This window comes from Juglans microcarpa x Juglans regia, chromosome 2S (genome assembly GCF_004785595.1).
Source record: "Juglans microcarpa x Juglans regia isolate MS1-56 chromosome 2S, Jm3101_v1.0, whole genome shotgun sequence".
Classification (NCBI taxonomy): domain Eukaryota; kingdom Viridiplantae; phylum Streptophyta; class Magnoliopsida; order Fagales; family Juglandaceae; genus Juglans; species Juglans microcarpa x Juglans regia.
Window position 1 is genome coordinate 32,261,512 of NC_054597.1, and position 27,388 is coordinate 32,288,899.

General features: G+C 36.7%; 2 protein-coding genes across 2 annotated transcripts; one reads left to right on the top strand and one right to left on the bottom strand.

The window, feature by feature from the left end:
• The first annotated feature begins 1,017 nt into the window (after positions 1 to 1,017).
• On the top strand, positions 1,018 to 18,092 carry LOC121253134 (type II inositol polyphosphate 5-phosphatase 15-like). Its single transcript, XM_041153067.1, is given in 13 exon segments — positions 1,018 to 1,840; positions 11,198 to 11,450; positions 12,177 to 12,966; positions 13,853 to 13,977; positions 14,378 to 14,462; positions 15,067 to 15,232; positions 15,335 to 15,375; positions 15,480 to 15,747; positions 16,177 to 16,300; positions 16,924 to 17,219; positions 17,222 to 17,283; positions 17,693 to 17,899; positions 17,901 to 18,092. Coding segments are annotated over 13 exon segments (3,213 nt in total). The 5' UTR covers positions 1,018 to 1,203; the 3' UTR covers positions 18,060 to 18,092.
• Positions 18,093 to 22,378: 4,286 nt separating this feature from the next.
• On the bottom strand, positions 22,379 to 26,703 carry LOC121253135 (beta-carotene isomerase D27, chloroplastic-like). The gene is made up of 7 exons (XM_041153068.1): positions 26,429 to 26,703; positions 26,184 to 26,323; positions 25,203 to 25,295; positions 24,010 to 24,071; positions 23,648 to 23,754; positions 22,652 to 22,744; positions 22,379 to 22,487 (listed from the first exon to the last, which is right to left on the bottom strand). The coding sequence occupies exons 1-7, from the start codon at positions 26,679 to 26,681 to the stop codon at positions 22,447 to 22,449; spliced, it is 789 nt and encodes a 262-aa protein (XP_041009002.1). The 5' UTR covers positions 26,682 to 26,703; the 3' UTR covers positions 22,379 to 22,446.
• Between the last annotated feature and the right edge of the window lie 685 nt (positions 26,704 to 27,388).

The following is a 27,388-nucleotide window of genomic DNA, read 5'->3' on the forward strand; positions in this document are numbered from 1 at the left end:
CCACTAAATACTAAGGCTTTGTTTGGTTCCTTAAGTACTCTCAACTCATCTCAATTTATCATTATAATTTTTTTTAAATTTCAATATAAAATATAATAAACAATTCAACTTTTTCAAATCCTAAAATAATAATAATATTAAAAAATAATATTCTAACAATATTTTATCATCTCAACTCAATTCAACTCACTTCAATATCTAAACACACTCTAACAACAAGAACAAATAGATAATTTTACCTATCAAACACATTATAAAACCTCAAGAGACAATTTTACCCATTAAACACAAACCCCAAGAACGAAAAAGTAATTTCTCTTCTGCTCATCAAACGCAAACCTCAAGGACAAGAAAATTACTCCATTCAAAAAAAAAAAAAAAAAAAAAGAAAATTACTCTTGACACTACTATAGCGCCATTTACAATAGAGGGGAGATATATAGATTCTAATGTGATCCTTTGACAACGTTCTGCCACCCGATAACTATTTTTTTTCTTTTAATATCATCAATGTGTTGTTAAAACCTATAGTATTTGGGTTTCATGAGTTTAGCATATATGTTCCTTGTTAAATTTTGGTAAATATGTAGATTATAAAAAAATGCAGGAATGATCTCAACTAAAATTATATTACATATATATACACATATTCAGTTAAAAATCATATATTAACGATAGAAAATGATATATATATATATAATTATTTTATTTTAAATAGAAAATATTTTTATAAAATAATTTATAAAATTAATGTAATAAATTGTACGTATATTAATTAATAAAAATTATATGTGCAGTCACTTTTATATATTTTTTGTGCACTATATTAATATGATTGGTTTTATCATTTTTTTAATATAAAATAATTATTTTCATCAATCATATTAATAAAATATATCAAAAAAATATAAAAATGGTGGTATATAATAAAATTCTATTATTAGTTATTAATAATATTATAAAATTTCAACAATGTATTTCAGAGCTTCAGACAACGTTTGTTTTGTCTTTTTTCTTTTTTCTTTCTAATCCCAAAACACAGAAACAAACATCCAGCACCTTCGCAATCAAAAATAGAAAAGAAAAAGAAACACCCTCCTCCTTAATTTCATCGCCTTTCTTCCTTGCTTTCGTTCCTTCGATCCCGTGCAAACAAGTCTTCCAACTGTCTTCTTTCTTCGCATTCTGATTCAGTTCCGGTTAATGGATCGACCGCTCATTGACTTAGACGACGACGGCGACGATGAGGACGACGAAATCCAATACGACGTTCTGTCTTCCAAGTCTATTGAGTCCACCTCCAAGCGCCTCGACCGCAAGCTCTCCAACGACGCCTCCGGCCCCCAAAATGATGGCTCTTCCCTCCCCGAGTTCGTCGCCAAGGGCGGTGGCACCGGGATATTCAAAGTACCCGTCCGCTCCGCCGTGCACCCGGGTCGCCCGCCATGCTTGGAGCTCCGGCCTCACCCGCTTAGAGAATTGCAGGTTGCCAGCTTTTTGAGAACTGTCACCGCTACGGACTCCCAGTTGTGGGCCGGGAGCGAGTGCGGGGTTAGGATTTGGGACTTCGAGGATTTGTACCAGCCAGGGGTCGGAGACCTGAAGACTGGGGATGAGTATACAGCACCGTTTCGGGAGTCTGCTTCGACTTCGCCTACCACATGTTTGCTCGGGGATGAGGGGAGCAGAGTGGTGTGGAGTGGGCACATTGATGGGAGAATCAGGTGCTGGAAGACGACGATATCTGACCACAATGGCGAATCCTGGAGTCGATTCAAGGAAAGCTTCTCATGGCAGGCTCATCGCGGCGCCGTTCTTTCATTTGTCATCACGTCTTATGGTATGTCTGTGCCCTGGTTGATTAATGTTCCTGCCAGCGAACTTGTTTTTTCTTACCTCGTTCCCCTGAGAAAATATATAGTTAATTAATTCATTAAAGAAAGACCTTACTATAAACACACCTTTCTTGAAAGGGGCCAACATAGTTTCTCTTTCACTACCCCTCTCAGCTTGATGAAGTTCACCCGCGTAAATAAATGAAGTAAAGAGATCCACCTTTCAATCGAGTGCCGTTCTGGCTAGATTAACTCACCACTGATGAGAATCATTAGAAAGCTATAAATGATCTGCCGCGAAAACATCCTTAAATCACGCGATCTTGAATAATCTAGGGAAAGCTACCTTAAGGGACCGATCACAACACCATACCTTGTGCCAATCCATTGACTTCATTTGGAACACCACCCTCCCAACGAGGTACCATATTTAATTCCACACCTACCTTCCAAGCCTCTTATCTCATAAGCTTAGTGTCATAATCAGTTCCTCAAGAGAGAGCTCAGTCGAATAGAATTAAATTTTGACCCCCCAAAGTACCCTCAGAGATTGGAGACAAACCTTGGACCAATTTACCAGATGAAATTTAACATCCACACTCATACCACCCCACAGAAAATCCTGCTGTAATTTTTCTAGGTGGTTAGTTATGCCAATCGGAAAGGGTAGGAGAGACATGAAATATGTTGGCAGATTTGAAAACCTTCTTTTAGTTATAGTCTGAACACCCTTGTAAAAGTACAATTGCTTCAAACTAGCCAAATAGTGCCCACAGGGAGCAATTCAGATAGTCAAATCATAGACCTGTCACCTGATTACTTCAATATGCATAATAGGCAGTGCAAGTAATGAAGGTAATTGGGGTTTTCTCAAAAAATATCAAAGTATTTCCTCAAACAGAAATGATAGGCCAATCTCTATTCGTGAACCTCACAAAAACCTGATAAAAATCCTCCATTCATAGTAGAAGAGAGAATTTTACTTGTAGTCTCCATGAATAAGAAGAGCATAGGAGACTAGGGGTCTCCTATCTCAAGCCACAGGAGCTATTAAAAAAATTTCATAGAAGTGTCGTTCAACATGTCATGAAACAAACCAAATACAATGAGCTATTCAATCACACAATTTCTCCGAAAAGCCACATCTCCTCAGCATATTCAATTGGAAACCCCACTTAACTCTATCATACACCTTCTCTATATCCAATATTCAAAGCACACATCACTCTAAAGTTCAGATCTAAGTTTGCTGTTGAGACATGAATTAGCATTGGAAATTCAATCTTGACTTTGCCTTTGCTGTATAAACGCATTTTGAGACTTCGAAATAATTTTCTCCAACACCATTTTCAGCCTTTTTCTTATAAGATATGGAGTTGGCGGATCACACACGGGTTTGCACATTTCGAAACCGGTCCGGAATCATGAAAAATGCCTCGGCACCAATGACTCTTGGGGAGGGGACTGCACTGAAAACATTTCCGAAACATGGTGATAAAGTGGCTGGCACCCCTGGATGCTTTGATGGCGGTAACGCTGGCTACAGGCGATATGGCTGTAAAACATGCCTCCAACGCAGAAAAGATATTCCGGCAGTGGAAATAAACAGAAATGACAGCGTTAACAATACCGGGACACCTTTGGCAGTGTCGAAACACTGAAGAAGGAGGGTTGAGTTTGAAAAGGGCTCGAGTTTAGGAAGGACACTGTGAAAAGCATGTAGAAGGGGCAGAAAACCTACCATGGGTGTTAGGGGCTATGGTGGTGTACAATTTTGATGGGGCTATGGGAGAATACAGACAAGGGCCGAGATCTGATTTGGAGAATGTATCCTAGATGAGCTTCACAGACAGTGAAGAAGAAACCTGGGATGAAGTCCTTCCACTGAATTCTATACACCCAAGTAGAAACAACAACATCCATGTGTTAGAATGGGTACTGCACAAAGCAAAGGAGATCCAACATTGTGTAGGGACAATCTGTGATGGCTTCGAGGACCAATCCATAGCTCTTGTTACAGCCATAGAGGCTGGTCAAACAAACTCAAAAAATGAGCTCAGCTCAGCAAATAAAAGAGCTAGAGAACTAAAAAGACTCAACTGGCCAGTTAATTACGAAGCTAGAGAGAGGAGTTCAGGTCGTGCAAGACCAAAGGGAAGGGCAACAAAAGTAGTTTTTTGAAGCCAAAAATCATTTCGTGGAACGTAAGGGGCCTGAATGAGATGGAAAAACGCCCTCAGAATCAGAAACCAGCTTCAACAATAGAAAGTAGACATTGTATGTGTACAAGAAACAAAATTGGAACTCATCTTATGAAATATAGTTAGAAGTTTGTGGGGATGTAGTCAAGTGTGGTGGCTTCATTTGCCATCCAATGGAGAAGATAGAAGATTGTGTGGGGGACCTTATGGTAGCTTGTTCATTCAAGAGTGTTGTGGATGGATTCCAATGGGCCTTTGCAGGTGTTTATGGTCCTAATATAGATCATGCAAAAAAGTTGTTAGGGGATGAGTTGGGTGGTGTAAACATCATATGGGACCTACCTTGGTGTATTGATGGTGACTTTAACGTCACAACGGTTTTCGAGTAAAAGATCGGGTGGCTCTAGTTTCAATTCGGCAATGGTAGAATTCTCTAACTTCATCTCTGAACAAGATTTACTAGATCTTCCCCTTGCAGGTGGCTCCTACACTTGGTTGAATAGCCGAGAACACTCCTCTTGGTCAAGGCTTGATAGATTCTTAGTATCCACTTGAATGGGAAGCACACTATCTGAATCTTATTTAGAAGAGACTCTCTAGGATTTGTTGACCCTTTTCCCATCCTCCTTGATTGTGGAGGTATTCCAGGAGGCCCAAGGTACTTTAAGTTTGAAAATATGTGGTTGAAATCAGAGGGTTTCATTGAGAGAGTCTGGCAGTGGTGGTCTTCATACCAACTTTATGGAAACCCAAGCTATGTCATGACAAGTAAATTGAATGCTTTGAAGAAAGATATGAAGGCTTGGAATGAACAGGTGTTTGGCAATGTGGAAGGCCAAAAACATGCTTTGTTTGAAGAATTCAAGGGATTGGAGGGTGTGGAGGAGGTTAGGGAACTATCTGAAGAGGAGAGAGCTCGTAAAGTCCAAGTTTCTGTGGAATTTGAAAGGGTTTCTTTATTGGAGGATATATCTTGGAGAGAAAAATCGAGAGCCTTATGGTTGAAGGAGGGGGACAAATGCACCAAATTTTTCCACTGGATGGCAAATTCGCATAGGAAGGAACAATGCCATAAAGACATTGTTGGTGGATGGGGTGACTACTTCAAATCAACCAACGATCACGGATCACATTGTAAAATACTATGAGCAATTGCTTCTGGAAGAATTTTCTTGAAGACCGAAATTAGGACTTACCTTTGATGCTCTCAAGTCGCAAGAAGTAGCACGACTTGAGCAGCCCTTCGAAGAGATGGAGATCCAGAAAGTAGTAAAAAGTATGGTGGGTGACAAAAGTCCAGTTCCGAATGGCTTCTCTATGGCTTTTTTTAAAACTTGTTGGGAAGTGATTAAAGATTACATTATGGGAGTCTTTCATGAATTTCATGAAAATGGAAGGTTTGAAATTAGCCTCAATGCAACTTCCATTGCTTTCATTCCCAAAAGAACAAGTGCGGTAGAGGTAAAAGATTGTCGACCCATTAGCTTGGTGAGTGGGATGTACAAGATCATGTTGAAGGTTTTGGTGAATAAATTGAGCTTGGCGGTGAAGAAGTTAATATCCAAGCCTTAACATGCCATTGTTAGAGGTAGGCAAATTCTTGACTCAGTACTTATTGCCAACGAATGTTTGGCTAATAGACTCAGTCAGGTGAGCCGAGGCTTTTGTGTAAACTAGACATGGAAAAGGCTTATGACTAAGTCAATTGGAGCTTTTTGCTTCACATGCTCAAGCGATGTGGCATTGGTTCGAAATGGTGTTCATGGTTCAATTATTGTATTTTAACTACTTGTTTCTCTATCTTGGGTGAACGACACCCATGGAATTCTTTAAGAGCTCATGGTGCCTAAGACAAGGCGATCCTCTTTCTCCATTACTATTTGTTTTGCAATGGGAGCCTTTAGCAAGATGATCTCACGAGTTGTGGAGGGCGACTTCCATTATGGATTTCCAGTGGAGGAGCCAATTATATCTCACCTATTATTTGCCGACGGCACTAATATTTTGTGGGACCAAACATGATCATATTCAAGCTTTGAGGGCTATTCGTCTTTGCTTTGAAGGTACTTTGGGATTGAAGGTGAACTTGACCAAATCAAAAGTAGTTCCGGTTTGAGATGTTACTAATGTGGAGAGCATGGCTTCCATCTTGGAACACAAGATATCTCATTTGCCGATAATATATCTTGGCCCTCCCCTTGGGTGCACCATTCATATCAAAATCAATTTGGTATGATCAATGATGTATTAGAGAAAATGGAGTGGAAACTAGCTAGTTGGAAGGATGTACCTATTCAAAGGTAGGTGGTAGGGTCACTTTAATTAAAAGTACCCTATCCAACTTGTCGACTTATTTCTTATAATTATTCCCACTTCCTGCCAGGGTGGTTCAACGCATGGAGAAACTTCAGTGAGATTTTTTATTGGGGGGATGAATGATGAGTTTAAGTTTCACTTAGTATTGTGTTGGCATTTCTTGTGAGGGATTTGAAGTAGTGTTTCAAATACCGTACCGGCCGGTATGACCAAATATGCCGTACCGGCCACTGGTCCGGTACAGGTATTGCATATATTTCGTACCGGCCCAAATACCGGCCGTACCAGCCTATATTTCGGCTTGTACTGGCCTGTATTTCGACCCTTACAGGCCAATATTTCGGCCTTTAATTTTTTTTTTCATTTTTTCAAACTACAAGCTCATTTTTTGACCCCCAATTCAGACTAGGCTATTTATAATTTATATATATGTATTTATATATAATTTATTCATATATAAACTAGTATTTTAGAATATAATTTATATATATATATATATTTATATATATAATTTATTCATATATTGACTATCTCGAAACTGTACACAAAACGGTACCGGTACCGAAATATTTCGTTCCAGTGCCTTGACCGGTATGGTATTCAAAACATTGATTTGAAGAGCAGTTTAGAGCTCTACTTATTGCTATTGAGGCTAGACATCCTGCTCTGGTCAGATCTGTTGCTAAAAAGGAGAGGGAGCTAAAAAGACTGGAATGTACGATTAATTCCAAATCCAGGGATGGGAGTGCCTTTAGAGAAAAAGGCAAAGAGAGGGCTGTCAATGGTTTCTCATGAAGCCTAAGATCATTTCTTGGAATGTTCGGGGGTTGAACGATTATAGAAAATGTTTCCGAGTGAAAAATATGATTAGGCAGTGGAAGGCTAAAATTATTTGTTTTCAAGAAACTAAATTGAAGGTTGTCAACCAATCGGTGGTTCATAGTTTATGGAGCTATAATTATGTGGGTTGGGTCGAGCTAGTCTCTAATGGAGCTTCGAGAGGCATTAGTTCTACTTCTACAGCCCTCATCGAAGAAATAATTCCATTGAAGTTCTTCATGTAGGAGATAATGTGATTTGTGACAAGCAGGAGATTGAAGATCATATTGTGAATTTTTATGAGAAGCTTTTTGGGAAAGAATTTTCAGGGAGACCTAAGTTAGATGGGCTGGCTTTTGAAACCATTGATCATCTTACTGCATATTGGTTAGAGAGATCCTTTGAGGAAGATGAAGTTCTTGATGTGTTTAGAGGCATGTCTAAGGATAAGGCTCCGGGCCCGGATGGTTTTTCCATTGCATTTTTTCAAGCATGTTGGGATATTGTAAAGTATGATATTAAAGTCTTTGAAGAATTTCATTCCTTCCTGAAATTTGAGAAGAGTTTTAATACCACTTTCATTGCTCTCATCCCTAAAAAGGTGAGTGCTGTAGAAATGAGGGATTTTTGCCCTATTAGCTTGGTAAATGGGGTGTATAAGATCATCTCAAATGTGTTAGCTAACCGCCTAAGTGTGGTTGTGGATAAAATTATAACGAAGTCTCAAAATTCATTTGCGAGGGGAAGACAAATTCTTGATTCGATCTTAATTGCTCATGAGTGTTTGGTAAGTAGAAAAAAGATGGGGCAATCTGGAATTTTAGTCAAATTGGACATGGAAAAGGCTTTTGACCATGTCAATTGGGATTTTCTACTCTACTTGCTTGGGAGATTTGGTTTTGGGGAGAAATGGTGCTCGTGGATAAAACATTGCATTTCGACGGCCAGATTTTCCATATTGGTGAATGGCTCTCTGGTTGGATTTTTTAATAGCTCCCGTGGTTTGAGGCAAATAGACCCTTTATCTCTTTTCCTATTTGTCTTAGTTATGGACCCCTTGAGTCGTATGATTGAAGCGGCTGTGGAATGGGGCTTTGTGTCGAGTTTCATGGTAGGTGATGTTTCATGGGGCAGCATTACTGTTTTACATTTACTCTTCGCAAATGATACTTTAATTTTCAGTGATACCAACCAGGATCATCTTCGAGCTTTAAGAGCCTTATTGTTATGTTTTGAAGCTGTCTCTGGGCTTAGAATTAATTTAACTAAATCTGAAATTGTTCCAGTGGGTGCAGAAATATTTTGGATCTGGTCAATATTTTGGGATGTAAGGTAGCTTTGTTACCTATGAAATATCTTGGGTTACCTCTGGGTGCTTCTCACAAATTATTTGGGATGGGGTGATTGAGAAGATTGTGAGAAGGTTAGCAGGTTGGAAAAGCTTTATTTGTCAAAAGAGGGTAGAGTTACATTGATTAAAAGTACATTGCCTAATTTACCTACATATTTCCTCTCCCTCTTTCCTTTACCTGCAGGGGTAGCTACAAGAATTGAGAGGATTTTTCGGAATTTCTTATGAGACGGTAATGGGGAGGAAAGAAAATTTTATTTGGTGAGTTGGAACAATGTTTGTATCCCGGTGTCATGTGGAGGATTGGGAGTGTGGAATATAAAACTTTTCAATAAAGCTCTTCTTGGGAAATGTCTTTGGAGGTACAACAACGAGAGTAATGCATTATGGAGGGAGATTGTGGATGTTAAATATGGGAAAATGTGGGGGAATTGGTGTACTAATGAAGTAAAAGGGGTGGGTTTGTGGAAGTCCATTCGGTTGGGATGGGGGGATTTTGTCAAAAACATTAATTTCAAATTGGGGGACGGGACAAATATTTATTTCTGGGATGATAATTGGTGGAGGGATTCAGCTCTTAAATATGTTTATCCTAATCATTTTAGGATTGCTAGAAACAAAGGGGCTGCAGTGGCTGACTCTTATCAGTTTTCTAATAATATGTTGCATTGGAATGTGAAATTTACCAGAGATTTATAGGACTGGGAAGTGTGTGAAGCTGCTGATTTCTTTGTAAAATTATATGATACAGAAATTGATCAGAATAGGGAGGATAGGTTGTTGTGGGTGCATTATTATAATTCCATATTCTCATTATGATCTTTCTACAAGGTGTTAAATAGTCATGGTGATAAAGTATACCCCTGGAAATGTATCTGGAGAGCAAGGGCACCTAGTAAAGTCGCATTTTTTTGTTGGCTGGTGTCTCTTGAGAAAATATTAACCATGGATAATTTGAGGTAAAGAGGTTTATTTGTAATTGATTAGTATTTTATGTGTAAAAAAGATGGTGAATCTGTTAACCATTTTTTCCTTCACTGTGAGGTGGTGACAAAGCTGTGGAATGAGATTTTTGCAAGGGTAGGCATTGTTTGGGTGATGCCTTTGCGTGTGGTGGACTTTTTGGCTAGTTGGTTAGGTTTAGTGGGATGTGGAGGCAGTGCAGCAGTATGGAGGATGATCCCCTTGTGTTTGTTTTGGTGCTTATGGTTAGAGAGAAATGGGAGGTGTTTCGAAGATTGCCAACGTTCTATAGGGGAATTCAGGGATTTTTTCTTTAGTACTATTAAGTTTTTGGGTGAAGAACGTCGTAAGGGATGGGAATATTTGTAATGTTTTGCTTTAGCTTGTATTAGGTGTACTTACTTGTATACTTCCTGTGTACTTGGGCTATGCCTATTTATTTGGAATAAATTCTCTTATTATCTATATAACAAAATTCTCTTATTATCTATAAAAAAAAAAAAAAAAGTGTCTCTTGGTAAAATGGGCCACAATATGATCTCCCATCTTAGAAGGAGGTCTAGATATCAGGAATTTCCAGGTTTTTAACAAGGCTTTATTGGGTAAATAGTTGTGGAGATACCATCAAGAATGGGGGACCTTGTGGAGAAATATCATAGAATTGAAGTACGGTGAAGCATGGGGAGGTTGGTGTTCAAATGAAGCAAGTGGGCCATATGGGGTGAGTCTTTGGAAGCCCATAAGAAGAGGATGAGATACATACTTCAGAAATACCTGCTTTAAGGTGGGTGACGGATTCAAAATCAGATTTTGGCATGTCATATAGTGTGGTGACAGGATACTGAAGGAAGCTTATCCAGAAATCTATGGTATAGCTAGAATGAAAGAAGCCTCGATTGCATCAATATGGAAGATGGTCCCAATATGCTCATGGTGGTGCATTTGGAGGGAAAGGAATGACAGAAGCTTCGAAGATCGGGAGTGATCAATGGAAGAGCTTAGGAAATTTTTTTTCAGTACTTTACTTCATTGGTCGGTTGTAATTGATTTCAATGGAATGAGTTTCCTTGAATTTCTTGTTTCCGTATATCTGGGCTTTTGCCTATTCTTATGATCAATAAAATTTTGTTTACCGATAAAAAAAAACTTTGATGTCAAAGCCTTTATTGGGAATGAGACCAATGAAAGTTGTGTGAAGACTTCTTTTAAATTTTCCTTTTGCATGGAAATCATTGAAAATGTTCATAAAACTTCTTTCGCTACATCCAAGTTTCTCAGAATCAGAAATCACCCAAATATATCTTTGTCCACCATATCCCACAAACTTGAGAAAAATGCCATAGAGTAACTATCAGGGCCTGGGACCTTATCACTATACAAGGCATTGGGAAATTATATCAGGAACCAGAGCCTCAACATGCTATAAGCTATTGAACGGGGAAAGATTGAAGGAGAATGTCATATTAGGGAACATTTTGAATTTGAAGGTATGTTCAAACAGTCTTCACTGAGCTAGAGGTTACCAATTGCCTCTTTTCCGGAAAAAAAAAAAAAAAAAAAAAAGAAACTTTTTAGAAGTACTAGTTATGACTTTACCTCTTTTGCTTTGTGTAATTTGAGATGTTCCATCCAGTCAACTTTTTCAAGGCTTTGGATTGCTGGAATTCATCTATGCACTTTATACTTCCTCACTTTGTATTACTTTTGCTCAGGGGATCTGTGGTCTGGTTCGGAAGGTGGTGTTATTAGAATATGGCCATGGGAAAGTATTGAAAAATCTCTCTCTCTAACAAGCAAAGAGAGGCACATGGCTACTCTATCAGTGGAGAGGTCTTGCATTGACTTGCGGAGCCAACTCTCTGTGAATGGTTTCAGTAACATATTAACATCAGATGTTAAGTATCTGTTGGCTGATAACTCTAGAGCAAAAGTGTGGAGTGCTGGTTATCTGTCATTTGGTCTGTGGTATGTTTTATTCTTCAGCATTGTTCATGTATTTCAAGTTGAGTTCTGCTATGTATAAGCCTAGAGTGTAACACACCACTTGTTGTGGAATCTATTACAACTATATAAAAAGTCAAAATACTATTTATTAGTTGAGGTGGCAGGTTTTCACATCCTCCACATCACTGGTGTGTTAAAATAAGGCTTGCAAATAGGTTTTTTCTTCTCGAAATTAGCATATTGTACTGCTGCCGATATTCTTTGTTTAGATCTCTCCCATTGGTATTCAAATTTAACTGGTGATTTTGGGATTAGCCATGAAGAGGATTTGAGTTTGATTTCTAGTTACCTGACACAAATATGCTGGAGTAGAAGCCTATCATTAGCCTATCAATTTTCTTATCTATTAACTTTGATCTGGTTTGTTCATTCGTGGCACACATAAATATGCTTTTAAAGATGATGAGGAAATAATGCTCTTAGTCGGTGGAAAAGTTTGGATTCTAGTAAGCCAAATGTGCAATTTCCAATTTCAGCTATAATCCTGTATGTCAGAGTGGTTCTTACTTATTTTGTGGTGCTATATGTGCATGGAATGATGGGAGATACATAGATGACTAAAGATGAACGCTTAATAATCTTTTTCTAATATTGTTTCCATGCATCGCATTGGGTTCATCTTTTTCTCTTTCTCTAAGTTTTTTCTTTCTACGGATTTAGTATATTTTGCTGGTTTTGATTTTGCAGGGATGCTCGCACAAGGGAGTTACTGAGAGTGTTCAATACGGATGGTCAGATTGAGAACCGAGTGGACTCTTCATCATTTCAGGATTTTTCAATTGAATATGCCTCAAATTGGAAGGAAAAAATGCAGGGTTCCTTTGGTTTCTTTCAGCGCTCACGTAATGCTATAATGGGGGCAGCAGATGCTGTTCGTCGATTTGCTACAAAGGGGGCCTTTGGAGATGACAATCGAAGAACTGAAGCACTGGTGTTGACTATAGATGGGATGATTTGGACTGGGAATACAAGTGGCCTACTTGTGCAATGGGATGGCAATGGTAATCGTATACAAGAGTTTCAGTATCACCCTTTTGCTGTTCAATGTTTATGTACATTTGGTCCACGAGTATGGGTTGGTTATGCAAGTGGAACTGTCCAGATACTGGACCTTGGCGGTAATATGCTTGGAGGGTGGGTAGCTCACAGTAGCCCTGTGATAGAAATTACTGTTGGAGCTGGTTATGTTTTTACCTTGGCTAGTCACGGTGGTATACGTGGATGGAACATCACATCTCCAGGACCTCTTGACAGCATATTGCGATCAGAATTGGCTGGCAAAGAATTTCTATACACAAGGATAGAAAATGTGAAAATGTTGTCTGGCACATGGAATGTTGGACAGGGAAGAGCATCTCATGATTCACTTATATCCTGGCTGGGTTCTAGGGCCAAAGATGTTGGGATTGTTGTTGTTGGGTTGCAAGAAGTTGAAATGGGTGCTGGTGTCCTTGCACTGTCTGCTGCTAAAGAGACTGTACGTTTTTCTTCTATTTTCTATGTTGAACCCTTTTTCCTTTAAGTTGACAATAATGCTACTTAACCAATTGCGAAGCTTGACATTTGGAAGAAAATAAGAGATTTCAGATGCTTATAGTCGACTCCATTGATTTTAAGCCACATTGTTGGAGTTTGGAATTATACTCTTAAATGCCTTTATATTAAAAGCGTCCTGCTGTCAAAAGTTATCCTTGAAAAGCTTGGGTCAAGAAGAAAAACATTTTCCAGGATGAAAGAAATACATTTATTTCATATAAATAAGTTGATAATTGTCAATTTTTGGCTATTTTGATATCTCTGGAGAAGCTTTAGAAATCCTTAGAGAACTTTAACATTTTTTTTTTATTTATAAAAAAGAAAAACATGTTCAGGCTAAAAGCGAGGGGAAATAGATGGGGAATGTTGTTGACATATTAGAGATTCACGCTTTGTTGAGAGGCATTATAACCTGGAATTTGGACAGATTATGTTGTTATTCTGTGATAGAAGGCATTATCTCTTATATTTCATGGAAGATAAAGTCTTGATATATATTTTTTCATAATTATGCTAAGGTGAATCATTGATTGATTAGTGTCTTTTTATAGTTTAAGTAATACTTTTTTTATTGTGTTTTTTTTTTTGTCAAAAAAAAAAAAAAAAAAAGAAGAAGAGAAAGATATATGCAACAAAGTGGGTGGAATCTACTGTGTAAAAGAAAAAGGGAGAAATAGAAGTAGAATTAATGGTTAGCTCCCTCGTTACCCTAGATTTTTTCTTCAAATTCTTCTTTCTTTTCCCTTATGTAACCATTTTCTGATTTTAATGACATTTTTCGGTTGGATTTTATCGCCTCTTTAATATTTTTCCCCTGTCAACTGTAGGTAGGACTTGCAGGGAGTACTGTTGGGCAATGGTGGCTGGATATGATTGGTAAAACATTGGATGAAGGATCGACGTTTGAACATGTTGGTTCTAGGCAGTTGGCTGGCTTGCTCATCTCTGTGTGGTGCGTATTAATTCATGGGAAGGTCTTGATGAGCTCTGATGCATTCTCCAAGTTTCACAAATTAAGCTCCTTTCAAATGTCATGGGAGTTTTGTCTGATTTAGTTCAGTGGTTTATTATAGAATGGTATTAGAAATGAGTTGATCATGCTAACTATGTTTTCGTTTACACTGGGTAGTAATTAGGCCAATTTTTAATAGCCTTCCCCTATTTCTGGTGGATCTACTATCTGTGTCCTGAAATGAAATAGGAAACAATGGCTAAATTAAATATCATGTGATGTTCTGTTCCTCCATGATGTAAATATATAGCTTGATTCTCTTTCTTTCTCTTTAATCTTATGTAAGGCCTTTAACCGGGTTGACTTGCTCATCTTTGATAATTGAAGTGTTGTATTTCAGGGTTAGAAATAGTCTTAGAGCTCATGTTGGTGACGTTGATGCTGCAGCAGTTCCATGTGGCTTTGGGCGTGCAATTGGTAATAAGGTAGCTGTTCTGGCCAGTGCTACCGGTTTACTGTTTGATATTTACCAGGATAATATCCCTTTCCGTCATTAACAAAATTAATTTTACTCATAAAAAAATTGGTAATGAGTACGTTTAGCTTTACTATCGTTTATGTTAAAAAAATGTTTTCTCCCCACTTCCTTTGGTACCAACCACAAGAGGGTGAAAAAAAAAAAAAAAACAAGTACCCTCAAGCCTGAGGATACCAATACTAGAAAGAAAATGGAGGGAAAAAAAAGGTGAGGTTAAATGATGACATCTATATTTCATCTATAATCTTTAGCTTCATGCTGTACCAATTATGTGGTCAAATTAAAATTATGTAATGAGGAGATTAACCCAAATTTCTCTCTCTTTTTTTTTTTTTTTTTTTACCTATAAAAAAACCAGAAAGTTGTGTTATCATTTTGATAAACATACTTCTTTCTTCTGCTCTTAAAACAATTCGAAATGTTTGCAATCATGTTCTCTAGGTTTTTTTGTCTAACTTACATTTCTCGTTCTTTACAATACTTACATTATATCGACTTTATGTCATTGTTGGTTACTCCTAACACTGATTCGCTAAACATTGTCTGAGCAGGGAGCTGTTGGTTTGAGGCTAAGAGTGTATGACCGGATATTTTGCTTTGTCAACTGTCACTTTGCTGCTCATTTAGAAGCAGTTAATCAGCGAAATGCAGATTTTGATCATGTATATCGAACAATGACATTTTGCCGATCAACTAATGTTTTCAATGCTGCCGCTGGTACGGTGTTGTACCTGTTCTCGTTTTGCTTCCTTGTGTTCTCAATCTATTTCTTTTGGCCTGTTTATAGTTCTGGCTTGCCATTGGTCCTTTCTGTTGCAGTTGGTTCTGCTGCTGCTGTTCAAATGCTCCGTGGTACAAATGTATGTAATTGTATCGATTGGGAAAGCCGCCATTTTCATTGCTAGTGTTTACTTGTATAAGTTGATTGTATTCCAGAATATGATAAAGCATGATTCCTCTACAGGTTATTGGTGAGCAACCTGCAGAAGGGATGCCTGAGTTATCTGAGGCAGACTTGGTCATATTTCTTGGTGATTTTAATTATCGGCTTGATGGTATCGGTTATGATGAAGCACGGGACATTATTTCTCAAAGATGCTTTGATAGGCTTAGAGAAAGGGATCAGCTCCTGACAGAAATGGAAGCTGGTAATGTCTTCCAAGGGATGCACGAAGCAGTTATTACATTTCCACCCACATACAAGTTTGAAAGGCATAAAGCTGGTTTATCAGGTTGGTTTTAGATTAATCTTATTTGCCAGGGCGTGAAAAAGAAAATTCAAAAAGGAAAAATAGGCTTCATTGATTTATTGGTTCTAACTAAACATGCCAATTGAGCTGATTTTAATTATTTACAATTGCTTGATGTGTATGACTCAAAGCAATTGTCCGGTGTATAAACTATAAAAGCATTTCTTTTATACTTAAATTACTTTTAGTGCTGATACGTAGTAGATGCTTACCCCCAAAAAAAAAACAATTAATTGTGGGTTAGTTGGGCTTCCCACAGCCACCCCCCCCCCCCCCCCTTCCCTTGTAAGTACACCTTGACCTGAAAAGGAAAAAAAATTGGAGATTGATATATGGAGCTCTCATCTCTTAGTTTGTCCTTTTTATAAAGGTTCCTCAAAGGGTTCTGAAGTTCCTGTGAATTGTCTATAGGGTATGATTCTGGTGAGAAGAAGCGCATCCCTGCCTGGTGTGACAGAGTTTTATATCGTGATAGCCGCTCAACTTTGTCGTCTGGTTGCAGCTTAGCATTCCCCGTGGTCTCTTCAACAGCGAGGTGAGTTTTCCTGTTCACCTGTCACCTACAATCATTTTGTATGTGATGCCTCAAATAACTTGCTGGAACTTGTATATTGTCAAGGTCATGTTTGATGCTATTTTCACAAGCGTTTTGTGCTTATCACATTCTATCTGACTGGACTTGTTTAGCTAATTGATTAGCATATTTCATACAATCATTTTGTATGTGATGCCTCAAATAACATGCTGGAACTTGTGTATTTTCAAGGTCATGTTTGATGGTATTTTCACAAGCGTTTTGTGCTTATCGCATTCTATCTGACTGGACTCGTTTAGCTAATTGATTAGCATATTTCATGGGGAGTAGATGGCAGCTAAATCGTTATGGGCAAAGAAAATGTGTAGGAGGGTAATGTGATCAGGTAATGTGATCAAGATGGTAAATAAAAAGGGTCATCTTTAAGATTTTTGTATAAAGTTACGATGCGTGTTGACTATTTTAGTTGGTGCGATTTGATTTCTGCACCGGCTCTCTCACTCTCTTTGCATGGATTGATGTATGTTGGTTGATAAAATTATATAGACACGTCAACATAGATAAGTTTGTTTCATCTTAACTTTTCTTTAGAATTTTACAATTTGACACTTCTTGTTTAATAGGTATGAGGCTTGCATGGATGTGATAGATAGTGATCACAAGCCGGTGCGGTGCATATTTAATGTTGATATTGCTCGAGCTGACGATTCAATAAGGAGGCAAGAGCTTGGTGCAATTCTTGGGTCAAATGAAAAAGTTAGATATATGCATGAAGAACTTCACAAAATTCCAGAAACTATTGTCAGTTCAAACAATATAATCCTTCAAAATCAGGACACGTCTATTTTGCATATTACAAACAAGTCCGGGAAAAATGATGCTTTCTTTGAAATAATTTGTGAACGCTTATCTTTCATCACGGGGATGGACAAGCATCAGATCATCATCCAAGAGGTTCCTTTGGCTTTCCACGATGGCTTCAGGTGACTTATTTTTCCTTGAACAGTTACTCCTATACTATTAGTGGGGAAGTCGATCTACAGTTTAGGTGGCTGTAGCTGTCTGCCTTGGGCATTTGAGATATGCTTCTTCTTGATGTCAATTTATGTTAGACCAGAGACTGCTGAGCTGACGATACTGTAATGTTATGTTGGTCGAAGTTATAGCATCTGCGGGCTGGTTATTACATCACTGTCATTCTATAAACTTGAGTGGCGTTCCATTTTGGTTGATTCTAACGTTGTGCCTTTGTCTGGTCTGGTTGTGTGTACAAAATAGTAATATACCGTAAATTTTTCAGCTACTAATACCCTCATGAGGCTTCAGAGATTTCAGGTATTCTGCTGGATGTAATTTAAATTTGGCTTATTATTGATCTTGTGTTTGAACCAGGTCACTCCAGCAGCTGGCATAATCAGACCCAATCATATTGCAGAGGTGTCGGTTCATCACAATGAATTCCAAACTAAACAGTTTGTTAATGGTGTCCCCCAAGATTGTTGGTCTGAACACAACAGAGACACAGAAATTATATTGGTGGTTAAGGTGCAGGGCAGTTACACAACCGAAGCAAGAAATCACCGTGTTTGTGTGCGCTCCTTGCCTCACACAGCTAAAGACAAAACCAGCGGTCCCTGAATCAAACAGCCGGCAAATCCAAGGAACAGCGCTCCACCGGTCTGATTTTCAACTCTTTAGGTCTCGTTTGTTTTTAGGAAACTTCTCAACTCATATCATCTCATCATTACAACTTTTCTAAATTTTCATACATAATAAAATAAACAATTTAACTGTTTCAAATCCCAAAATAAAAATAATATTAAAAAAATATATTCTAATAATATTTTATTCAACTTTTTAATTTTAATCTCAATTCATCTCATCTCATCTGCGAAAACAAACGAGACCTAAGGGACCCACCCACATGCATCTTGATGTAAGTACTTGAGGCGTCTTGTTGCCTTTTAATTCTCTCTTTTACCGCATTGATTTTCAGTTCATCCGGTGCTACTTTTTTGAACTGTCATCAGTTTGATGTGCAAGGCTCGATCCAACTTGTAGATTTTGGACTTATTTTCTGGTTTCTAGTGTACAGAAAAAGCGAATACATCAAGCAGCAGGAAGGGTTTGAGTTATGAGAAAGTCTCTAACAGGCCATTCTGATGATGCCTAAAAAACAGCCACTAATAAAATGTTGCCACGTAGACCTCCTAGGAAACTTATCTTGAACCGCAAAACATAGGATGACGTCCAGACCCACCCTTAATTCCTAAAGGAAATTAATTGGGTATGTCACTTAAATACCCTCCATTATTTTCTGCATAATATAATGATTAAAAACATTCATCAAGAAAACGAAAGTCAACAAAAGTAGTTGCTATTACATTGTCGAAGAAACTAATCACTCAGTTGCTCAAAAATGGTCTTTTTTCTGGGTTATGATGATATTATAACTTTTTGACTCAATCATCATGCATTTCCGACTTCAAAGATGCATTTTTTAAATTAAAAAAAGAAGTAAATAAAAAACAGAAAAAAAAAAGCCATTTTCAGACTATAGAGGACTGAGGACGACGGTAGGCTGGTTGTGGCGGTGAAATCTTCCCAGCGGCAGGGAATGGTTGACAGTGGTGTGAAGAAAAAATTGTAGCGTCTGAGAGTGGAGAAGAAGTCGTCTGGAGTGAGCTAAGAGAGAGAGAGAGAGAAAAAAACTAGAGCGGCTATGAGACAAAATGCCGGGTTTTTTTTTTTTTTTTCTCTCTAGATCTGCTGTGGTGCGGCTCAAGAGCTTATTATGTGGATGAGTTACGTGTCTATATCTTATTGGTGTCCGTTAATCTCAACAAAACAGCAAAATCCGCTCCAAAGCGGAACTGTTGAGTTTTATGCGACCTTTTCCGTTATGGCCAATGGTTGAAGCCATTTTAATATGTGAAATTTGAGCGGTTCAGTTTTTTTGTTCTTGTTCTTTAGGTTGCTGCTGATTCTGTACCAGTTGTTATGGTTTGTAGAATTTAGTAAAAATTAATTAATTTTTAGGTTCCAATATAGGAATTTCATATTAATCTAGGCTAGTGCTTTGGTGGAATCGAGAGGAGTACGGACCCACGAAAGCTAGAGCTAAATAAATCATTTTGTTGTGATTAATAAATATTAAAAAATGGTTTTGAAAAAAAAAAAATTTGAGATCTACCTGAACAAATTCATTTTTTATTAGGTGGGTCTTACTTTATTTTTTTTATCTAACATTATTCATAAATATTTTGTAAATCCACTTTTTATTGATCATGTAGGCAAGTTTTAGGGTGTAAAAGAACTGAAACAACGGAAATTACCAAACAAGGAATTCAGTCATTTTAGCACGGTTTCTCATGTTAAGGCTGCCATTAATGGAAAATGAAATAAAAAGAAGTTTGAAGGTAGTAGGAGGCCGAGTTTAAGAAGGAAGAGAATGGCATATATAGTAAGGAAAGAAGGACTAGACAGATCGAGGGTTCCTTACTACGTACTCTCACTAATGAATAGTCGGACCATGCTGAGCAAGATTAATTGCACGTCAAGTTTCCTAGATGTGCACTAGACACCTTAGTGGAGTGAGCTTGCTTGATTTCGTTTAATTTTTCTAGAAATTTGATTTTAAATAAAGTGATCACGATTGACTCTATTTAGTTTGTAATATGGCAAATATGTATATAAACATTTGAGAGATTTCTTTTGGAGTACCAAAAAATTATTAATTATCTTTATTAATTCAATATCAGAGCTTTTTTGAGAGAATTTTTTCTTATCCTCTGTGGTTTTACACAAGAGTTGTGTAAAAATAAAGTTATTATAAAAAAAAAAGAATTCTATTTACAATTCTGAGTGGACTGCATGTGCAGTCCCATTAATGAATGATGATAAAAGAAAAAAAAATCATTTTAAAAAAAATATTATTGTAATTTTAATTTTTTTAAGCATAACTGTATGGGCTTACATGAGCAGTCTCTATTTGGAGACTATATGTTGACTAACTCATAAAAAAAAGGATGGTAATTATATTTTTAACCCTTTTTTTATATATAAAAGAAATAGAAAGAAATCCCTATTGGTTTTTTTAATTACCCTTTCTTCCTTTTGTTTATTTATTGGGTTGTTGTGTTGGGAGCACCAAATGTCATGATTTCAACTAGGGAACATAACATTGATGCTTGACGCTTCATGAATAAACAAAGCTGGTCTACTTGGAATATAAAATGCACCATTTGTCCTAAAAAGAACTTCAAAACAACATAAGTATGAAGAAAAATCACATTCATCCGAACATTTTGATGGTTGGGGTGAAGCACTCGATTGGTCTCTCTCTAAATGAGACAGAAAAGGCGGCAGAGGAATCATGGATCTCTCACTTAACAGCACACCAAATTAAGGTGGGAAACACAATTAATCCACTTTTGCTCATGACCGATCTTACACCATACAAGAAATCTTTTTCAAATGTTTCTGCTGACAAGGAATTAAGCTGATTGGCTTTCCAATTGGAGTAAATAATAAGTCGCTGAAGTATCATCCCACTCCAACCCTCATCAAAGATTGCAAAGAAACATCTGGAGGTTCAAGACTCTCTTAGCTCCCGTCTGGATATTGAGATGAGATGAGATGGTTTTAGATAAAAGTTAAAAGTTAAATAAAATATTGTTAGAATATTATTTTTTTAATATTATTATTATTTTAGGATCCATTTGAAAAAGTTGAATTTTTTTATTGTATTTTGTGTGAAAATTTGAGAAAGTTGTAATGATGAGATGAGATGAAACGAATTGAGATGATTTCTCAATTCAAACGGGGTCTTAATTTTGAATTATCACCTCCTAATTAACATTTCCCAATTGGAGAAAGAAAAAGATTGAATTTTAGGGAGATTGAGTTGATTCCATATATAGTTTCCTAGTATTTTGTAATTACAAGTTGCATGTTCAATCTGTGATTTGTTTACTAACTTGTATGTTCAATCTGTGATTTGTTTACTTTTTTCTTAAATCCATATTACAATGAATAAAAATTTGCTCTTCAACTGAAAACTTGAAAGTTCACATTTGTTGTTTTTCTTCCATATTTCACCAATCTCCTATATATACCATGAATTGTTTTGACCCATAGATACCATAATTTGGTCTGTTCTAGGGATCTACAAACCCATTGATGATGGTTGGTTTGAATTCAGAAATGAGATGAAATGATTTTAGATGAAAGATGAAAGTTGAAAAAAATATTGTTAGAATATTATTTTTTAATATTATTATTATTATTTTGGGATTTGAAAAAGTTGAATTGTTTATTATATTTTGTGTGAAAATTTGATAAAGTTATAATGATGAGATGAGATGGAATGAAACACTTTCTAAATCCAAACGGGGCCTGAGTTGACACCACAATCTCTTAATCCCTTACTTGAGCAGCAAGTTTCATCTATGATTAGATTCTGGATAAACATTATTCATCATTTTTCAACTTCAAGTCCAAATGTTTTTCAATGACCATGCATTGAAATTCATAACTGTTGAATGAGCAACATGAACTTGGTGATGACAGCACAATCAAAAATCATTGCTTGGCATTCCTTAGCTGGACATGAAGAGACCTTTGTAGCTGTTAATAGTATTTAATAGCCAAATAATTATCTTGGTAATATATGTTAGGTAGTTGGATTAAAAATTTAGGTTAGATGATTCCTAATTTTTGTACTATTCTTCCAACAATTTTAAGTTTGGCATATGACGAGACTTGTAGATTCTTGTTAGTACTATTCAATATTTCCAAGAATGTGCTCCTATCATTTTAGAAAAAAGTTCAATATGTTTGTCGTGATTGTCCGTCATGTATCTGTAGTGATTTTTTTATAGCTTTTACTGTTCTCTGTCGTTACTGATTTCATCTCTCATTATCTTTGCATGGTCTTGCTTAGAAAAGCCATTGCCTGAATGGATAGAGGTACCTTTTTAGCTGCAGAAGAATGATATGGTATTTTTTCTGGGTTTTAAATAAGAACCATAAATACCTTAAATTACATAGATACATAGACAGTAAAATGGAAAGATATGGGGAACAGCTGTCAGAAATAGAATGATCTTTTCCCAAAAAATGCCCTTCTCCGGCATCCCTCTGCATTAACTGGAGCACTTCATGCTGTGTTTCAGCTTTGCTTTGCCTGCATGAATCATATAAATAAATCCGAGTTAGAATCTAAAGCCTATATATGAAGATCCACTATAGAGTGTTTAGCATGACAATTTTTAAAGAAATGCTGAGATTAATAAGAAAATATAAGCAATGATCAGGTCCAGTTGAAGGGGTCTTTAATTGAATTACTACATTGTTTATAGCATGGCTGCTTGAGTGCTGGATCTTCGGTTGAAGCAGGAGGATCCTGACCAAAAATCATCTCGCAACTCATATCATCAAAATCTGCAAATCAGATCAGAAAGTAAGATTATAATTATTTTACTGTTTAATCTAATTTTAATCTGAGCCTGATATCTAAATACCCAATTATCAAATTATTAAACTCATCTCAACTCAAAATTTCTTTACACGTAGGACTCACAACCTTTATCAAATCAACACATTTTTACACACGGGATCCACAACCTTTTCAACTTTCTATAAATACATCTAAATTCATCTTAACATCTAAACACATCTTACTCATCTTAAGTGAGTCTCACAAAACTCACTATTATATATTCATAAAGAACTTAATTCATTTCAACTCAGCTCAACATCCAAACGGAAACTTTCTGTCTTTGATTACACAATGCAGTGGCCTAGCTCTAATATTCATGAAGGTTTTGATTAGGAATTCATGATGTAGTTTATCTCATGAGCGAAAATATGTAATCATATGTTGTAGAATTCTCATTGATCTTGGATGGTGTACTTGCAGTTTTGCACCCCAAGTGGCTCATACTCGGGTCCCTCCATGGGCATGATGAGCATGGCTCCACTTCTTTAGTGCTGGTATTGTTCCAGTTCCAACTAGAATTCGTTTTTCCTTTATTGATTTTTGGCTCTTTTTCCGTATACTAATTTTACTTTAAGAGGAAAATTAAGGCAGTCATTATTGCAGATGGAAACCTTTTTTCTAATAAGAATAGAAAAGGAGATCAATCCTATTTTATTTAGCTAAAATGGAGCTAGAAGTCTAGAACGTATACTTCCTGATCTTTTTCTATTGGCAATTTACCAAGATCACTTTCCTGACAAAAAAGAAGTTGATAACTTGGCTTATTACTGTGTATTTGATGCTGTACTTGCATCTGCAAGCTAGCATATATATATATATACAAGCTAGATGGGGGGGTTACTTACTAGGGACCATGTTGACTGGAATTCCAAAGGAGTCCTTGATAAATGTTTGGGATGGCATTTTACAGAGATTAACGCACAACCCCACGCAACCTGTCTCCTCCAAAAACCTGCAATATTTTAATATTAATATTAGAGGATTATGTGGATGGTGCCAAGGCTGATGAATTCAATGATGATTTCGACATTGATAACAAATTTGTCTGGTGATCATGATGGTGAGATAGAAGAATACTCTAGGGTTGGCACAATCATTGGAGCAGATTGTTTTACATGGAAGTGTCTTAGGTTGGTGAAGTTAATTGGGACAAAGTCTTGGGGTTGAATATGCACAGTACACAGAAAAGGGTGAAGAAAAAAGTTACCTGCACTTCTTGATGTGGACTACATTCTTTTCTCTTCTTCCGTTGAGCTCCAATTCCCTCACCTTGTTTTGTTAAATTTATTATAAGGTGAGTATCCCGGAGATGAACAATGTTGGAATAATTCTACATACAATCGTGAAGTGTGTAAATATCGCATAATTGCTTTGAAAAAGAGTGGAGTTCACTGTTAAAAGATTAATTTTTTTCACGTGGATCCTATGTTTTATTTTTTTTTTCAAAGCGATCATGCGGCGGTTGCATAATTCACGGTTGCAAATATATTTTCTCTGTATTGATATCTTTGTTCTTTGCCCGATGCTAAAAGCCTCCTGAACCAGATAGAAATCTGGGTATTGGTTTTAAAGAATGACCTTACCTCATAACTGGGATGCCACTCTCCATATGCATATATATAATGTGTGCCCCCTTTATGAATAGAAAAGAAGCAAAGGCCAGTGGTGAAATGCAAGGTTTGATGCAATTTGAGGGGCTAATATGTCAAGCTGGACGTTTCAGGCCAGGCCAAAAACATTCCGATGCAGTGAAAAACTTTTCTGTTGCTTGAAATCTGCATTACATGACTGTTTGAAATGCATGCCTAAGACGTTGTTAAGGAGCATCGAGCAAGTCACAAGTCCATCAAATTGCTGATGGTAGCTAGAGGGTGTGAAGTAGTACTGGTGTTATTACATATGATCATATGGTCCTTATAACCTGTATCCTAGACAGCTAACTCATTCACATTTGTATATCCCTATATCAAATTATCTTATGTTTCTGACTGGATTACTATGAATTTAGAGAACTGGATCATACACCACGTGCACCACGTGAGTCTGAGGAGTCGTCACCTATAAGTACTAATCAGTATATAATGGTCACGAATTCCAGGTCCTTTATAAGTCTGTTACTGTTTTCTTTGTGTTGATGAAGATCATGTTTTTAAATTCATCAAGAAAGATAGACAGGTAAAGCGAATCCCAACCATCTATTGCTGAGTACAATACATAAGACCCAGTACTTCATATCAGGTCTATTTCTGTCATCCTTAAAGCCGGATCTCTTTCCGTTCTTGATCTTGGCTTTTTCTTATTTTGCTAGAAACTTTGTTCAAAAAATTGTTAAAAGTAATTTCACAAATAAACTCCAAGAACTACGTACAGTATAGTATAGTATATATTCTATATCCTTACCTCGCAAGGTCCGACCAACCAAGCAAAAAACACAGTTGTGAAGACAGCAAAATATTCTCTTGCGAATTTGGATTGTGGTAGAAGTATCTTTATCTGCCATTGGTCACAACGACACCAACAATGGATCATCATGAATTTAATAAATTGCACAAAATGTTGAAATTCAAAAAATAAATAAATAAATAAAGAAGTAGCTTTAACTTTACTATAATGCAAACAATGATTTGTGAGACTTAGGCGCGCTGTTTTTGGAATCTTTCAAGCAGCAAGCTGGCCATAAATTAAATTAAAGCAAAGTACTTCTTGGAAACTCAGTCCCAAACACAGATCATCGATTAATACATGCAATTAGCTAGCTAGGGCATGCAATTTTGCCGTTGTTTGCAGAGATTAATTCCTGAGTTCTCTGCTGGTGATCAGCTTTTTAATTAGCACATGCAGCAACGTCCAAAAACATGAAAATTGTTAGATTAATGCTAGCTTAAGAAAATTTATAACGCTAGCTGCTTATAAATTCTGTGATAATTCTTTTTTTTTTCTTTTTTTTTTTTTTGGTTTGTTTTAAGAGAAAAAACTCCAAACTAGCTAGTTGCTGATCATGTGGATCATGCATCATGCATGTACCTTTTAGATTGACTCATCATGCGTGCGTTTTTTCTTTTTTTTTAAGGTTGAAAAGTGAAAACATTGCTTAATTGATCTGATTATATATAAAATGGTTTTGGTTTTTTTGAAAACGAAAACGTGAACCTCACCACAAATCCCCATATATATGGAGAAAATAAAATATGATCGAAGCTAACTAGAGCTAAAGCATGCATGAGAGAGCAAGTACTATAAATATATATATATATATATATATATATATATATATACATATCTATATATATGCTCAAGATCATCTCATTCCCTCCCCATGCAGCAGTACTATATATATATGTAGTGAAATTAGAAAATGGAATAAAAATAAAATGAACTTGCCAAGGAGAGGATTGGCCTTGGGAAGGCTCTCTCAAGGGCTTGAATGATCACTTCTTTTTGTTGAATTGGATTGAAATTCTGTGATGCCACTTTTGCTGCCTCCACCAAGCTCTCATACCCACTTTTGCTGTTCCTTATACCTGCATACATATATCAACTTTCATAATCAGTTTTCCCACAAAACTGATATATATATATATATATGTATGTATGTATGTATGTATGTATAGGTCACAGATATAAACCCGTTGCAGCTTGAACACTCTGGGATAGATGGTTTATGGCCACTAGATCGAACCAGTTATCGTTATAGACGCTACTACTACTAGTACTCTTTCCTGATAAATCTTCGGCTATGCTTTCCTTTGGCCTTGTCGTTAGAACGGCAACAACAGCAGGATTAGAGCACGCCAGCGGCTTGCATATTGTACTATTCCTCCGGCGAGCCACTGTTGACAGAGAGCTCCTCATGCTGTGTGCTAGAAAACTTGCATCCATTTCTAAGGGAGGGAGGGGGAGAGAGAGAGAGAGAGAGAGAGAGAGAGAGAGAGAGAGAGAGAGAGAGAAGTTGATGAGAATGAATAGTGAGAAGTACAAAAGTTATATATAATATGTATATACACACACATACATACATGGTATAAGACTAGGGGAGGCTCCGTCGAGCGAGTAAAAACAAAGACTGGCATAAGAGAATTTTGAGGAGAGGCCATCCTAAATTAGATGCTCTGAGCAGCTTCGTTTGGAGTCATGCACATGACATCATCCACCTGGCCGCATCCAACACGTTATCTAATTAGATGCTTAGTTTTAGGGTGTGCTGGTAATAATTAGCTGCATGCATCTCCAGTTCATATATATATATATATATATATATGCAAGGCTTGGTGGCCGCCGGCAAGTACCCCCATTTTTTACAGATCTAGTTAATTATATAAAGTACTGTACGCGCATGTAAATTACAAGGAGAAAGCTTAAAAAAAAAACATTTTTAAATTCATATCTAATGCTTATTTGAAGTTCTATCAACTAATTGTTTTGATGGATTATTTTCAATGGATATAAATATGATCACTAATAAGTCTTTTTATTTTTATTTTTTCCTTTTGTAATGATCATCCAGTTAATCATATATAGCTATGGTGGCCAATCAATTTTTATTTTTGTAATAGTAGCTTCAATCTTTAATGAAAGAAATTTTCACA

Bases quoted from the DNA above. Each gene is read 5' to 3' on its own strand.
- LOC121253135 (XM_041153068.1), bottom strand. From the start codon at position 26,681: ATGGATGCAAGTTTTCTAGCACACAGCATGAGGAGCTCTCTGTCAACA. The intron at 23,755-24,009 runs GTAACTTTTTTC...AAAATATTGCAG, and splicing joins GTCCACATCAAGAAGTGCAG to GTTTTTGGAGGAGACAGGTT. The intron at 22,745-23,647 runs GTAAGTAACCCC...TCTGATTTGCAG, and splicing joins TCCAGTCAACATGGTCCCTA to ATTTTGATGATATGAGTTGC.